This window comes from Macrobrachium rosenbergii, chromosome 51 (assembly GCF_040412425.1).
Source record: "Macrobrachium rosenbergii isolate ZJJX-2024 chromosome 51, ASM4041242v1, whole genome shotgun sequence".
NCBI classification, from domain to species: domain Eukaryota; kingdom Metazoa; phylum Arthropoda; class Malacostraca; order Decapoda; family Palaemonidae; genus Macrobrachium; species Macrobrachium rosenbergii.
This window is the reverse complement of record NC_089791.1, coordinates 74,518,507-74,535,614: the sequence shown is the minus strand read 5'-3', so window position 1 is coordinate 74,535,614 and position 17,108 is coordinate 74,518,507. Positions and strand designations below refer to the sequence as shown.

At 36.2% G+C, this 17,108-nt stretch overlaps 1 protein-coding gene across 1 annotated transcript in view; it reads left to right on the top strand.

The window, feature by feature from the left end:
- The first annotated feature begins 1,863 nt into the window (after nt 1–1,863).
- Nucleotides 1,864–17,108, top strand: part of LOC136833490 (uncharacterized) — a 63,396-nt gene continuing 48,151 nt past the window's right edge. Inside the window, exons 1-2 of the mRNA XM_067095707.1 lie at nt 1,864–2,051; nt 9,557–9,839. Coding sequence (XP_066951808.1) covers nt 9,633–9,839 — 207 coding nt within the window. The 5' untranslated portion in view covers nt 1,864–2,051; nt 9,557–9,632. The remainder of the gene's footprint in view (nt 2,052–9,556; nt 9,840–17,108) is intronic.

Here is a 17,108-nt window from a genome sequence, read left to right as displayed (position 1 = left end):
TTCATCTCTTATTTCTGTATCATTATCTTCATTATCAATTCTATGTGTAAATTCTTTCTTATATCTCTCTGCTAATATGTTGCATATTTCTTTTTTTTCATTCGTTAATCACCCTTCAATTTTAGAGGACCTATTTCTACTCTTCTTTTATTCATCTTTTTTGCGTATGAGTAAAATATTTTGGGGTTTTGCTTGATATTTTGTTGGGTCTTTTATTCTAAGTCCCGTTTTTCATTTTCTTTTGATTGTATAATCTTTTGTTCTGCATTTTCTGTCTTGCTTTTTAGTTCCATCACTTTCAATGCATTCATTTCTTTTGCAAGGACTTTTTTCCACTTTCTGATTTTCTGGAACAAGATCCTTCTGTCTCTTGGTATGCATGACTGATGTTTACTTTTCTTCTTTGGTATATATTTTTCCACTATTTTCTCTAATATTTTATATAATATATCCGTATTTACCTGTATATTATCACTTACGAATATATTTTCCCAGTCTTTGTTTAATTCTTCATTTATTTCTGATCATTTTATATTCTTACTATAAAAATTGTATTTTCCATATCCTTCCCAATTTTTTGTCTCTTGCTTATCTCTGTTTTCATGTGCTTTGGAACGGACTGTTAATTCTATGACATTATGGTCCGAAATACTCATATTATACATTATTATTTCTTTAACATAATTCACCTTGTTCACAAATACTTGGTCTAAAATATTATCCTTTCTTGTTGGCAGGTGATTTATTTGCTGAATGTTATGTTCTAGCAGCATATCTAATAGCTTTTCAAATTGCCTCTTATTTTCTGCACTACTATTACTCTCTTTTTTATATGTATAAATGCAACCACAGTCTCCTATTCGTTCTTTCTAATCTACGAAAGGAAAGTTAAAGTCTCCGGATAGGAGTATAGTCCAGTCTTTGTGACTTCCACATATATCATCCAATTTGTCTATTATTATGTCAAACTCTTTAGTATTAGGGGGTCTGTATATTATGATGTTCACTAATTTTTCAGATTTAAAATCTACCGCTATTAATTCACATTCAGTGTTACTATATTTCTCACAGATTTTTCCTTGATTAACGTCTCTCCCATATATTGCGGTTCCCCCTTGATTCCTATTTTTTCTAACTGATATATAAGTTTGGAAACCCTTTATCTGATCATCATTACCAGTCTCTTGGGAATACCAGGTTTCACTTATATTCAATATTTCTATTTTTTCATTTTGGGTTAGTTCTTCTAAGAACTCTATCTTTCTTTTTGAGTTGCTCGAAACTAAACCCTGCGCATTCATCACTATGATGGTTTGCGTGTTATCCCCATTATCTAATGTGGGTATGGGTATGGGTAGAGAGAAGGTGAGGAAATGGACCTGAAATTTTGCGAATGTGAGAACTAAATTCGCTGCTAGAAACTAGTATATATCATGCACATTCACAAGTCTTCAAGACAATTTGTATCTTTTAGGTAAAATAACAGAAATGTTCCCAAATCACTTACGATTATGTACGGCTGGGTGCACGTGCTGGGGAGATAGAGTGACTACTTGAGCATCGTTTCACTAGGCTTTAAATTTATGCAAACACATCGACTGAAATTCAGACAATAATAACAACCACAATAATAGTGGCTTCATTTCCACAAGGAGTATAAATCAAACTCGAATCAAATGAATCGCAATTAATCCCGTTCAGCGAACGTTAGTATATTTTCCAACGTTCAAAATCAAACCGCAAAGCGCTGTCAGTTTTTAGCTAATCTGCCGAATGAATCTAAAATGAGAAACGCGTGGCATTTGCAGCGCTGATATCGCTGTTCTTGCTGCAAGAAGATCTTGGCTTCAGTCTTCGCCCAAAACATTTGTGTGTTTCTTACGCAACTTTCTCAAGCTTCCTCAACCCTTCTCTCCCATACGTCAGTTGGCCAACCAGTTCAGTGGCTGTGGGTCTTTGGCCGCAGTTCGTCTCTCGTCTTCGTCAGCCCAGGAGATATATTAAGAGAGCCATTTCCAAGATAGATAAACTCCAGTGATAAAATCTGACGTGTAAGTGACGTGCTAAGTAGGAGGTTGATTACAAAGTGCAAGGGTAATTGATGTGAAAACGGAAGTTCAGCCTCGCTATGCAACAACTGTGCTGTGGCGTCCTTGCTGCACAATACTGTAGGAAATTCATATTCTTATGTAAACCAGTCTACTATAATGAAAAGGAAAACGGCTGGTGGACAATAGAAACTATGGAAGACTGTCAAACTGTGAGAAACTGATCGTGTTTCTGAAGACACGTAAACACCAACTTTGCATTAAAGATAATGAAACAAATACGAAAAATCAGTGAAATACACCATCGCGAGAGAATACTTTAAACGTCATTTCAGTGAAAGACTGAGCTTATGAAACTTTTACAAGATGTGCAGCAGAGAGGAAAATTTTGTTATATGAAAACAATGTACCTTATTTAATTAAAAAAGAAGTCTCTTCAGAGAGGAAAACCCTTGAAAAACGCATAACTTCAGGTATAATGCAGCGGTTGTCAATTAGCTCCCAGTATTACACCAAACCGAGTCTTCAGGCGACTTTCATTACTCGTTTGTTTGAATTTATTATATCTATATATATACTGGTTGGCAGCTGTGTATAGTGATATTCAGGATATAATGCCCAATAGAAATAATTATTATGTAGTTTGTGAAACACATAAATTATTACCAGTAAAGTGCACAAAAAACAAAGATGTAAATCACGTCTGAGTTGACTGCAACAGCTAAACATAATTCAACACTAAAAGTAATACAAATGAAAACATTCAATTGTGTGCGTTGCTATTTAGTAAATTTTACAAATTTGTTAAAAAGCGGATTGCTTTCGTCAGAGCACATCTTGTAGTGCTCTGTCTGCGGACGATGCCAAAGCACTGGTTTAGCACTCAATATGTCGGCCTCCGCTTACCTCTGAAACACCTGAATGTATCCCGTGGCGGGTAATTGACCCAAGGAAGGATAAGAAACGTTGCTCACTAGATGTTTGTGCTCTGATGAATCCACTTCGTTGGTTGTAAACTGACTGGTGCTGTGAATCAGGTGCTTCCTTTGAAATAATTGTCATTAAATTCATTATCAATTACATTAAAGACCAAGTGTCTTGTGTTTGCATGAATTCTTAAATTATAATTTATCAGCTCGTAAGAGAGGTTCGTTTTTCGTATTTTTCAGCTAAAGTCCAAATCACCAGTGAATGGGCTGAATAAGCCATAGAAATGCAGTGAATCTAAATCTAAGACACAACGAGTAGCCTATATATCCCTTCTCCTAATGTACAAAAGTCGGAAGGGAGATATGACGAGTAATCTTAAGAGTGAGAATGGGTCGGTTAAACTGCTCAGATTATATTAGGAAAGGGAACGGGGATGGGGGTGTAAAACGATGGCTGCAGAATCGTTGCCAAGTGGGCTGGCTCCCCTCCTCCAACGCTTCTCCACAAAGCTACAAGACGTAAGCAACACGTAGTAAGCATTCGTGCCCACGCTTTTGGACAACAACCTCAACAAAATGTTCAAGGAAAGAGAATTCCCACATTAAACATGGGATTTGCAAAGACGAACTGTATTTATCAAACACACGTCACTGTCATGTGATTGTGAACAAACAAACCAAATTATAAGCAAAACTCTCTTTTCACTTCGCTGGTGCTCAAAGTGGTAAGTAGGAGCCACCAGCACAAAGAGAAACGACCTTTTTTTTTTTTTTTCAAGGACTGCGTAACTGAAGGGTTGCCTCCTGTCACTAGTAAAAAAGTTACGATGAGTGGAAAGAAGGAACTGAACTGAAAGATGGATAAACCATATGAAAAAATACGTTGTTTACATTGTAAAATAGGATAACGTCGGTTAACCATCTGAAAACCGTGAGGGTACGAAAGTAGTTTTATGCATTAAAACCAGTTCAAGATTAAGCAATAAAAACAATTTACGCTTCTTGAGTATTAGAATTAATATTCTTATTTTCCTCCATCGTTTTAATATGAATGGAAGCTGTATTTTCAAGTCTGCTAACTGCAGAGACCGCCATTGTCAGTTGGAATTCTTTTGGTAAACAAAGGAAATTCGTAAAAAAACATTCAGCTTCGGTTTCTGATATTTCACATTTTCAATATTAAGATAATACCTGGATTACGTTTACCTTAGATAAAATAACCTGTCAAAGATTCTGTTTGCACAGGAGAGAGAGAGAGAGAGAGAGAGAGAGAGAGAGAGAGAGAGAGCCTAACATACGCGCACCAGCTTAAGCATGAGAAACACAGCAGCCTCAAAGTCAGCCTTCACTCTTCAAAGGTCCCATTGTAATGTATAATGAGAGCATAAGCGACGATGGCGGTACGGAAATGGAGTCGAAGAAAAACTCCGGCCAGGCGCGCCTTAGGGATGGTTGGATATTGCGAGGTGAATCTATCGTTAAGCAAATTTTCGGTGTGGAATACTGCTGTTGTAACAGAACGCAGGACTGTAAACGACTAAACCGGGAGGGGTGGTGAACGCTCGACCCAGTGCCAATAATAGCGGAATGGCGCGCTGCGGGCTCCACCACTGCAAAGAAAGAGCCAAGAGTGATGTATTTTGAAAGGGACGATGCGGGCATCTCGGAATTATTCATCGGCTTAGGAAATTTGTCGCATCCAATTACTTATCATTCAGTTCAAAAATCTTTTGCCGGCTCTCACTAGGGCTGTTTAAGCACTTAAAAACGTATAAAGGCCTAACTGCAGCGGCTTGTTGCATCGAATACCCTAAAAGGATTAAGGCAAACAAAGAACGTCAATCAAGAATATTCCATTGTAGAATCTTTCCTCTATCTTTCTGCAAACAAGGCCTTACCGTACTTCATCCATACGCATTGACGTTTGATGTGTGTACACTCATCGGAAACATTAACACCTGAGTACGAAAAACACAGAACTGCCGAGAATGATGTACAGTAAAATTGCAGCTTAACGGAAGCTTGGAAACGAAAAGCATTAAGTTTTCTTATCATTGCGAGATAATTTCCGAGGCAAATTCGTTGCAAGACAGAAAGGGGAAGCTGAGTGTCACGACGATGTCATTTGCCATTCATCAAGGAAGCAGCCTAAGTCAGAATTTTGCAATTGTCAAGATGTCTTAAAAACAGTCATCAATCTGTATGGGTATTCGTTCAAATTTATGGTATTTGTTTGCCTACCACACTTGTGCGTTACTTCAGATTTTACCAGTGAAGGTTATGATCAGAATGAACCTCGATGACTATACTTATTTAATTTGCGGCTTCCTCGCGCTCACTTTGATGTCCCTGTCACTAGAAGCCTATTTACGATCTGGAGGTATACGAAGAAGCTTTCGCCAATGAATTCAAAGAAACGTATGAGAGTCCAGTAGGAACCCCTAACGCACCAGGTTACAAACAAAGACAAGCTCAGGTCACACGTACTGTATAAATATGCTATACCTATCGAATTCAGGCATAGCTTAATGGCGTTGACTAAACCCATCATGCCACCCTATCATAGTGTTTTTGAGGGTATTGCTTTTCAGGTATATGTACTGTATATATATATATATATATATATATATATATATATATATATATATATATATATATATATATATATATATATATATATATATATATATATATATATATATATATATATATACTGACGAAGTGCCCAGTGTCTGGTCTTCAAATTAAACCTGGTGTCTAAGGGCTTGATATTTGATTACCAAACTTACCATTTATCTGACAATTATAGTTAGCTCACAACAGCCAGACACCTGAACCCTCATCCCAAATACAAAACGACTGATTTCTCTAAAGGCAACAGTGATCCCTTATAAAACTTATCAATCATGCAAGAAAGCAGAATAGGTTCACTAATACAGGTGTGAGGTAGATATCTATATGAGATTAAGTTAATCAAAGGGCATCACTCCAACAACATTGTAAAAGTCTAAGTATTTCCCTGGTTCGTGCTCACTTTAATTACTTGAAGGAAAACATCTCATTTACCACTCTATATCTAATTCAAATCAAAATTACTGGTGGGTCAATAAATGAAGCTCTGATATAATAATTTTATATACAAAAATTTATTTCGAAATTCAAAGATTATACATGACTTTAACAGTCTCAGGGAAATTTATTATTACTTGAAAACAAAAAAAAACTGGATTAAGTCTGAATTAATCATCAGTCAAAATTAAATCAGAAATCAATTTATTAATTAATCAAAAATTATTCCAGTAAAATTTCAGTTGTTAAGCAATGGATAATGAATGAGAAGAAATACGAGTAAATTAATTCTCAAGTGTTAAACAAAATAAGGCAACTAAATTAATCAAACAAAAATGTGAATGCAAAAACGCAGAAAGACAATCTACTGAAAAAAATATCAAAATGTAAAGCAAAGCATTAAGACAATAGTAAACACACCACATGTATATAAAAACTCTTCAAAGGGTAAAGTATAAAACATACAACACGAAAAAGTATTAAAAAAGGAAAAAATAGAATAATTGTATATATTTTTAGTGCACTAAAAATCAACGATTATGCTACAATACCTTAGTGCCAACTTCTCCACTTTTTAGGCCTGTTACACTTATTAATAGGCGCTGTTACCTTCACTCAATAAAATACGCTGTTCAGATGACTCAGACACATTTACTAAGGAATTAAACAGTTAAAAGTTACGAGTGACCATTGGCTACAAAAATATTAATTACGTTACAGCAGGACATTCGAAGTCCTGAGAGAGAGAGAAAAAAAGAGAGAGAGCCCCACAGATCTCCCCTCCGCATGGTTATCAGGCTCAGATTGATTCTCTTTGTATGGGCGTCTATAGATGGGGCAGGGCCGTTCGTCCATACGAATGTGTGAATGGGTCTTAGACGAGATTGTTATTTTAAAACTCTTTAAAAATGATAATTAGAAAGAAAGTGGAATTACAGTTAATAATAATATTTATTATTACATAGTTTCAGAACAAAAGAATCACTAGTTACTATAATAAAATGAAAAGATATTGTCTCATGGAAAATTCCAGAACGATGTTATGCAACTTTCGTGACATGATTCACCACCCAACAGCATTCTGTACGGGAATCATCGAGCCATATAAGAATGTGTTACTTCAGCAGTCTTGTATATTGATGAAAACAAGTCGCCTCTTATAGAACAACTAACCCCTGTCTCTCTCTCCACTCCATATATCTTCCTTCTTATAAACCATACAGGGTTTAAACACATTAATTTTAAGCTAACCCTCTATGTAATCTGCACATCTGAACACAAAATTACACAGTATACAACAATACACACATACACACAACGACTAAGGAGAGATTACTGCATTATGAAAACCACAGCATAAGAATATATATATATATATATATATATATATATATATATATATATATATATATATATATACAAATTAATTTTATCATGAAAATTTTCAAGTATATGTAATATATATATATATATATATATATATATATATATATATATATATATATATATATATATATATGTGTGTGTGTGTGTGTGTGTGTGTGTGTGTGTGTGTGTGCATATAACTAAACTCGGTCCTGAGATTCACGCGTAAATGTAAGAGAGTGCCTGAACACGTACAAGAGGTCCGCCATCGGCGCATATATAAACAGGGCGCTCACTCATTGCTCAACGTGGCGCCAGGTGCATAGTGAACTCGGTAGAATCCATCAGTTATTAACTAACAACGGGTACAAGGAAGATATGATTGAAAATTGTATCAAAAAGAAAATGAATAATTTCCAAAGGGGCGAAAGGGCAAGGAGACCAGAGGAGGAGGAGGAGGAGGAGGAGGAGGACGGGATGATCACCATCTATTTCAGGATAAATTACAGAACCGCCTACAAGCTATCCGAGGGGTAATCCAGACAGGTGTCCTTACGACTTGTAAAGGTTGGGCCATGAGCCCCTCAGTATGAGACATTGTCTCCTGCAACAAAAAACTTAATACTCTGGAGAAAGGAAACTCGTGACTTGTACCTCCGCTCGTTTATTCCCTTCTCAGTGTCACAACAAAGATTCAAAACAGGCTTGGGGACCACGCAGGTCCCACAGTTTTCTCTTTAAGTATCTCAATTCATTCAAAAATTCAGAAAATGGTACAGAGAAGACACACGATGAAATTGATACCTCCAGTCACAATTTCAACATAAAAAATGGCAGTAAACAACAAAATAAAAGGTATAAACACGACAAGGCACAGGTGGTGGGTCTAAAGGCACGGGTGATAAGTATGCATCACCAAATAAAAGGGGAAACTCAACATTTGTTTTATAGCACAAATACAATTTTCAAGGATTGCACTCTCTCTACAATTGTCATATAAGAAAATACTTAACAATTATTCAATACGTGTTCCTTAAAAGGGTTGATTTTAAAAATAATTCAACATTTGATACAATGTAAACAAAACTGGGAGAGTTCTCTTGGACGATACAATGTACATTTAACACAATGTTAACACAAGACCAGGAGCATTCTCATTGGACAAAACATACATTTAACACGACTAATGTAGGCGAAAATTAGATTTTAGGCTTTTCTGTCACCCAAACTAAATGGCAGCCTTAGTGACGAGAAAGAACACCGCTCACCAAAGGAGAGAGCAGCCGAGGCCAATGTCGTATATAATTTTACATGCCCAGAGGGAAATTGAGATTCCATTGAATCCACCTACATTGGTCATCTTCAACTACCCTGAGGAGGTGGTTGCTATGTCACATAAACCAGGGTGCCATTTTTCAACATTACATTGAACTACATGACAAGCGACCTACAGGAGTCGAATTAATACAAGCAACAACAACAATAAAATATATATATATATATATATATATATATATATATGTATGTATGTATGTATGTATGTATGTATGTATGTATGTATGTATATATAAACATATATGTATATATATAAGTATAATATATATATATATATATATATATATATATATATAAACATATTGTATATACATACATACATACATACATATATATATATATATATATATATATATATATATAGAGAGAGAGAGAGAGAGAGAGAGAGAGAGAGAGAGAGAGAATCTGCTTGTTACCTTTACTAGATATATATAGTTTAATAGCCGCAATGATCTCTAAACTTCTGGACTTCCTCGCACTTTTTATATTTGCTCATCCCTACAAGCCTAAATGCAAGTGGGCAATAAGCGAAGCAGCTTTGACTTTTCCCCCGCGGTAGGAGACTGGAACCACCCCTTGGGAAGTTCGAGCTATAACGCACTTACGCAATATGCTATGCAGATAGACATAATTCTGTAACAGCCAAAAACGCTCTAGTGGGGTAATACAGAATCAGTAGCAGCCAATTTTCTCTAAGAATTTGTCCAAACCATACCTGTGTCTGCTGTAATTTAAGAAAAACTAAATCTAAGACGAACTATGGAATAATATAGAAGCAGGTTAATGGACAAAACAACTTCTTTTTTCCAGAAATACGGTGCATGAGTGGATGCCTTAAAACACTGATATGGAAATCTAAAACTGTATACTAAAACTCTTTTGAGAAATGACCACTGGAAATGTGCGTGTGGCAGCTGCTGCTGCCGGTGTGTTTGTAACGCTGGTTGTAATCTTAGTGACATTGGCAGTGGTGAGCTCTTCTGTTAACGCTGCGCCTGCCGACACAGAAGCAGATGATGAACCTCCCAAGAGCGACCTCCTCAAGCATCTCTCTCTCCTCTACCAAGGAACTTATGTGCTCTATGGGAAAGGGGTAAGTTTCTGCGATATTTTCCAGATATTTCAGTGATTAATTTTGTAGAGTAACTGGGAGTTTCGTGTGCATATTCCAAGCTCTGACCAAAATTTTATTTCTTGGAAATGGATTTCCCATATTAAAATCACGTTATTCAGATGAATTGTATCTAAGCACAAAAGCAGGCAAATCCTCTTCCATGTTCTAACCACCAGAGCCCAGCTACTTTGGTGAAAGCTTCACGCTTATAGTTTTAACCCTCACTGAAAATTTTTTTCTGACTTTTATATCTGTTTGTAAGAGCCCGACGCCGTCTCTTCCAAACACACGTGTGTGTTCGTCTGTTCGTCAATCGTCATCCATCGGAGTGGACAAGACAAAACAAGAGCATCTCGTTTTCTTTCTCTGACGGAACGCGACTTCAACCATAAAATATTTCTGTCTGTTTCTCCCTAACCATTGTTGTCTTGATGTATGTACAATCACCACTACTTGCATTGCCATGCAAGCATTCTAATCATGTACTCATAATGTTCCACCGAATCTTCTGTATCAAACTGTATGTATGTTTCTGTTTGTGAAGACGCCAAACGTCTCGCCATTTCACATATATTATGATACTGCATTGTATTCACTAATCTGTCTCGAATCTCATGCACTTGACCATTTGTAGAATTTCCTGGCCTTTCCATTGATATATGTTTCATCACTTACGTTTATTATGTCTCTCAATATCGCCATCTGTTTGTCTGCCGACAAACACAGATGCCCGAATCATTACCTCTGTTTTCCCCTGTCTGTGTGTAGATGCTACTTTACCGCTCGCACATGCCAATAACATCTTCGAAGATTCTGTACATTCTTTAGGACCGGACAAGGAATATAGCTTTAGATCTTCACGAGCTAGCATACTATTATAGCTACCTGTGCCTACTACTCAAATTCTTCTTTTTCCCCATCTGTTGGCCTCTCCCTCTAGCCAACACTCACTGCTATCATTCTTTTATCCTCATCTGATGGGTACCTTAGGGTTCAAAGAGGTTGCAACCTTGCCTATTAAATCTTTTCACTTCAAAATCACCCCCACCAAAATCACTTTCATGCATCATAATAAAGTTTTCATCTAACCTACCCATCTCGCAGACTCATCATCAACATAGAGTTACGGGCTGCTCTAGGAGCAAGAGCCCGTGCTGGCACAAAGCCAGCTAAATCTGAAACAACAACATGTACATTCATTCAATAAGGAACCAACAGTAAACCAGTCAACACCCATCCAGTATGTCACTCAATCCCGTCCTCACATGTTCGTCCTCCACGTCAGTGATTACTCGCCATGTAACTCATTACGGTCTCGTTTTCCATTTATACTGATGTTTAAACTGACTAGATAGGCGGTTTTGTCGGCGAAATCCCTGCAAAAGTTTCTGTCGACAGTCCCACTCCCATAATCGTTGATATCTACTTTTGTTTTCAAATGTTTATAATCTATCGATTTACCCCACATCTCTGATTTCAATATGGAAACTGAAATTCGAGTCAATTCATTTTCAGAATGATACCTTATATTTAAACGAGATTACAAAGTTATTGAAAAACATGTCGAATAGGTTCATGATAACTTACAATATTGGTATCCCATACACCCCGTTGGAATAATATTCCTGTTAACGGTTCATAAGCGTGTACGGTTGTCTAACAAGTGCGTTATGTCGTGGTAAAATAAATGACAGCAATTTTAGCAGCTACTGCACCCCACGCTCAAACTCGGGGCATTTGGAGAGAAAGAACATATCTCGGTTTACCCCTCTTACACTTCTAAAACATGTTTTGCTTCAATCATTAAAAAAATTTTTTTTTACCTTTCCTTCCAAACCATGCATCCACAGCATCCTTCACATTACCCTCTGTTGATTTGTTTTTTTTTTAACATCCTCGTATACCTCATAAAAGTTTTTTCCATATACTTTGAAACGTTTTATTTTATTGTTTCATAACAAGATCTTAATCATACACCTACCACCTTTTCTGGAAGTTCGTATACCCTCGTAAGCCATTAGAGCTCAGTTTCCAAACAGTACCTTAGCATCACACGTCTAGTTATATCTTAGTATACTTCCATGCTTCATCCTCTTCTTAATATCGTTTAGGCATCAGTAGGCACATGTCGAAACCAGATGTACTTTATTACAATCCACCAACGTTTCTAGATTAGAATTTTCTCGTTTTCAGTGCAACAGAGACAAACAAATGTATCATCAAAAAGGTTCAGATAATAGTATACAAAATATACAAATAGTCATAAATTTTAACAAATGTACAATGAAATACGAGAAGAGAAAGCACACCAATATGTAAGGCAGAAGAAAGGCTAGTGACAAGCAAGGGTACTTTGGGGTTCATGAAAACGCGTCAGGTATAGATGCATGGCGGAGGACTGGGAGTATAATTGGTAAACACTGTTTAATAAGTTAGGATTCAAGAGTAGTTAGGAGTTGGTAGTTTGTTGTTACAATTTCTGATGTCATGATGGAGGGAAATCCGCAAACTGAGAGAAATGAAACTAAAAAAGCCCTTTCAGTGCGCTCTCGCACCACCAACTACTTTGTTGCCTCGCTTCAGACTTGTGACAACAACGAGGTCACGTGATATACAAAATATTTTGGGTATCGCGTACCTTAACATCTCCCCCTCGCGCCAGTTTCTCTCAGCTACAGCATTGACATTCTGATGTGGTGAATAGGGAGGTGTACACTCGTGTTTGATGCACTTTCTCAGCAGAACATCTTAAAACTCCTTAGAAGTGAACTCACTACCATTATCATTCCTTAAAAACACTGTACCTTACCATGTGAAGCAGAATCTGCTAAAACCTTTCAGGAGCTCTTACTGCATCACTCTTATGCTTAAGAAAGTAAACAAATATTACACTGGAAGAATCATCAGTGAAAGTAACGGCAAATCTGAAAGCTCCCATACCTACAGTGTGAGATGAGCCGGCAAAATCAGTATGAACAAGTTCGAGAACTTTTGCACTGCGGCATCAAGTTTTTAGCAAGAGATTGTTTACTCATTGAGACCTTTCTTTGGAGCCAGTTACCATACCTGTTAAAATGTTTTCAAGTTTCAAAACATCAGACAAATTACAATGCCCTAAATTTCATGCTGAGTCATTAAATCATACAGTTTTTTAATATATTCATTTTCAAATGAACTCCCAAAATAATACAGGTGTCCTTGTTTCAAAATATTGAATATAGCACCATTTTAGGCTCCTAGATATTTAATGGTTTGGGCCGAAAGTTACTGAAGTTCCAGAAAATATGTCGTGAGGGTATGTTGGGATGTCCATTGCATTCCTAAGTGTTGCTGCACACATTTTACCTGTTGAATCTATGAGACTGAAAGCTGCATCACCCCTTCTCTTTGCAATACCGAATTCCCAGGTGCCATCAGCGAGCTCTAAGAAATGCTCTTCAGAACGACACTTCCAATCGTACTTTACAAAAAGTGAGCTGTTGGTGATGATAAGGGTTGCAGCACCCCAACCAACTAGCGAGACTTGGTGGTTGGGAAGGTTGGGAAGCTCGCAAGGCTCAGTGCTGATTTTGAACGTGAACGAATGAACATCATCTGCATCAGCGTTGGCCAGCATAAACACATCAGTACTGTTCTACAGTAACATTACTTCGACGAGCACATTCTTTTTTATACAGACTTTGTCACTATTGCCCGCTTTCTTGCAAATACAGCACCATGGTCGCTTTTATTTCTTAGTTTTGCATTCTCTAGCTATGTGTCCAGGTTTGCCACACATAAAACAATTTATACCAATTGTCTGCCCACCTCTGGAGGATGTAACAAAGTCATTCTTTATTACTCTGTCACAACAACTGGATTTCTTGGCATTTTCTGTTTCTTCAAAATTATGCAAATGAACTTTGAAATCTTGAAATGATAATTCACTTTCATGTTGATTTATGACCACTGCAAATGCTTTGAATTCCTCTGGTAGCCCCTTTAATAGCATTGCTACTTGTAGGCCGTCACTTACAGTTTCACCTGCATTTGTAATGCTGTAGCTGCCTTTCAGCTTTAATAATGTAGTCAGTGGCAGACTCACCTGCCGTTTTCTGCAAAGATGTTGATTCTGTTTAGAGTGATATGATGCGAGGTTTACCCGAGCCTGCGTAGTGATTCCTCAGAATTTGGAGTGCTCTACGTCCATCATCTGCTGCATTCCTCATCACAAGAGACAAACTTTCAACAACCAAAATCTGAATTAGTTCAGTAAAACACTTTATTCGTCTCCCAAAAATCTCGTGGTGTGGTTGCTCTTGGAGGCAAAGAAATGGTGTATTTCAGCTTCCTTAACTTCATTTACTCTACTAGTAGGAATTTCATTTCCCATTGTTCAAAACTTCTCTCTTCTCCATTGGAAAATAACCTGGTATAATGACTGCTGACCCCATAACCTGTTACAATTTTTGACGCCATAATAGAGGAATATGATTTTAGTTGTGGCTTCATGTATACGACATCTACGAACCATGAGAAATAAAACCAAAAACTTCCTTTCAGTGCGCTCTCACGCCACCGACTAACTTTTGACAACAACAAGGTCACGTGATATACAAAATATTTAAGGTATCGTGAATTCAGGGTTCAACAGTTCCGTAACTACCTCCAGTGCAACTGACATATATCGCAAGGTCACATTGGGGCAAGTAAATTTGTATTTTGCACAGAACCCTAAAATCTCTAACGTACGAGATCATGCATAGAAATGTAAACATACTGTATGATAAAATATGACAATTCTGAGATACTGGATAGAGCCTGGAATGCCAACCCGAGGCTACTCTTGAATCTTAATTTATTATACAGATTGTTCCCCAATTAAACTCCCAGTCTTCTGCCTCGCTTCTATAGCTTGCAAGCTTTTCCTGGAACCCCAAAGTGCCCTAGCCTGCAATTAGCCTTTCCTCTGCTTTGCATATAGGTGTGCCTTCTCTTCTCGTATTTCATTGTGCATTTGTTAAATTTGGGACTATTTGCATTTTTTTTATTTACTATTGTCTTAGTCGTTTTAATGTTTATATATTCGTTTGTCTTTGTAGCCTTGAAAATGGGACAATTTTGGTTCAGAAACTTCAGTGGATTTCAATAAAGTACATCTAATTTTGACATGTCTGGCCTTCTCATACTTTATATATATATATATATATATATATATATATATATATATATATATATATATATATATATATATATATATATATATATATATATATATATATAAATATATATATATATATATATATATATATATATATATATATATATATATATATATAAACAGGTCATATAGCTGTAAGCTTCATAGTAGCTATCAGGGGCATCCAGGAAAAGGCAGTATGTACGAGTATATAAAAACAACAGTTTATTTTATCGACGGCGTTTCGCAATATCTCATTGCATCTTCAAGGATGTAATTTTTACAAAATTATAACTTAAAATCTTATAAAAAAACGAAATAAAATAACAATTTAAAGATCACTATAAAGACGGACATGACCTACCTAAACTGAGTTACAAGAGAAACTAAAACTTCTAAAAAAGAAAGAGGGTAAGTAAAAGTTGAGGTACAGACTTAAATATAAACAAACAACTTGTTATGTTATGAATAGCTGTGTGGAGGCTGTCTGTGTCTGTGTATAACTGAATTACGGATATATGGAACATGATGAATACATAAATAAAGGCAATAGCCACGAAAGACCCTTCGACTTACTGTCCTTTACTTAGCAGACTGATAAGAAATATAAAAATAAGTTTACAAGAAAGGTCGAATAACTGACGAATATGGATTATAAAAGAACAGTATACCTGGAATCCAACACAGTTGAAGAAATAGTGTACCTGCCCAAACAAAGGTAAATATATGAGAGGTTTTACAAAAGATTAGGTCCAACAGCTCAAAAGCAGGGAAGAGTCAATCCAAGGATTATAGAGGGGAAGAGACGGCCATCAAAAATGACTGTGGAAAGAATAAACTGATTACATATGTTTATAAAAGTACAACAATAACAATTTTTACAAAGTGAACCTTAAAAAAAATATTAAACATACGAATACATAATTAGTAATTAAGTCAGTTATACGAACTTTCTTGTTAAGTATTATTATATTTCTTATCAGTCTGCTAAGTAAAGGACAGCAAGTCAAAAGTCCTAGCAACCACTCTGTTTCACTTTTCCCTTCATGGCTATTGCCTTTATATATATATATATATATATATATATATATATATATATATATATATATATATATATATATATATATATATATATATATATATATATATATATATATATATATATATATATATATATATATATATATACTATATATATATATATATATATATATATATACATACATACATACTATTTACTATTCCGTTTCTTTTTCCCTTTAAAAGGTGTGGCTTCCAGTAAAACTTAAGACAATGTTTGCCACCACATTCATAATTTAATGACCAAATCATGGAAACTGCAATATTAGCTGCTTCATACCTCTGCAGAAGGCAAATCTCTAACACATCAAACTCTCTAACCCACTGCACCATTCACCTCTATCTTGCATGCTCCCACTCTGTATGTAGAGGCCCCTCCGTTCCAATGCCTTTCATCCTTCTTTTCAGCACTTTCTAAGCATTTTTTGTCTTTCGCCCTGGGAATTCTGAATTGGACACCACTTTTTTCATCTAACTCTTAGACTTTTCCATAAAGGAAAAGTGACTCAGCAAATCATTCTTACATTACAACCAACTTTGGTTTCTATAGACATTACAAGTTATCTCTCTACCTTTTGCCTACATCTTGCTACTTTCTTTGACTCTGCTTATCTTATCATCATTCAAATACTTAGACGAATCAGCTGCTTCTATATTCCCACGGTCCAGATTAACATAAATTACTCGATTTTCCTGGTCCACATGTACCCTCATACCCCTACACTTACTCACAATTATTCTCGGCCATCTCTTGCAGTTGTTCTTCGGTATCCCCAATTATGGTATCATATGTAAATTTCAGCCATCACCCATTCCATTCATAACCCATTCTCTTATACCACGATTTTGTACCAACATCTGTGTCTTTTCCCTGACTTCTTACACTTGAACAGCCTGAGACATAACACACTTGTTTCAGCCTACGAATTCTAAAACCAATTTCACTTCCATCCTATAAGTTGTGATTGCCTTTTCTATAAATTACAATC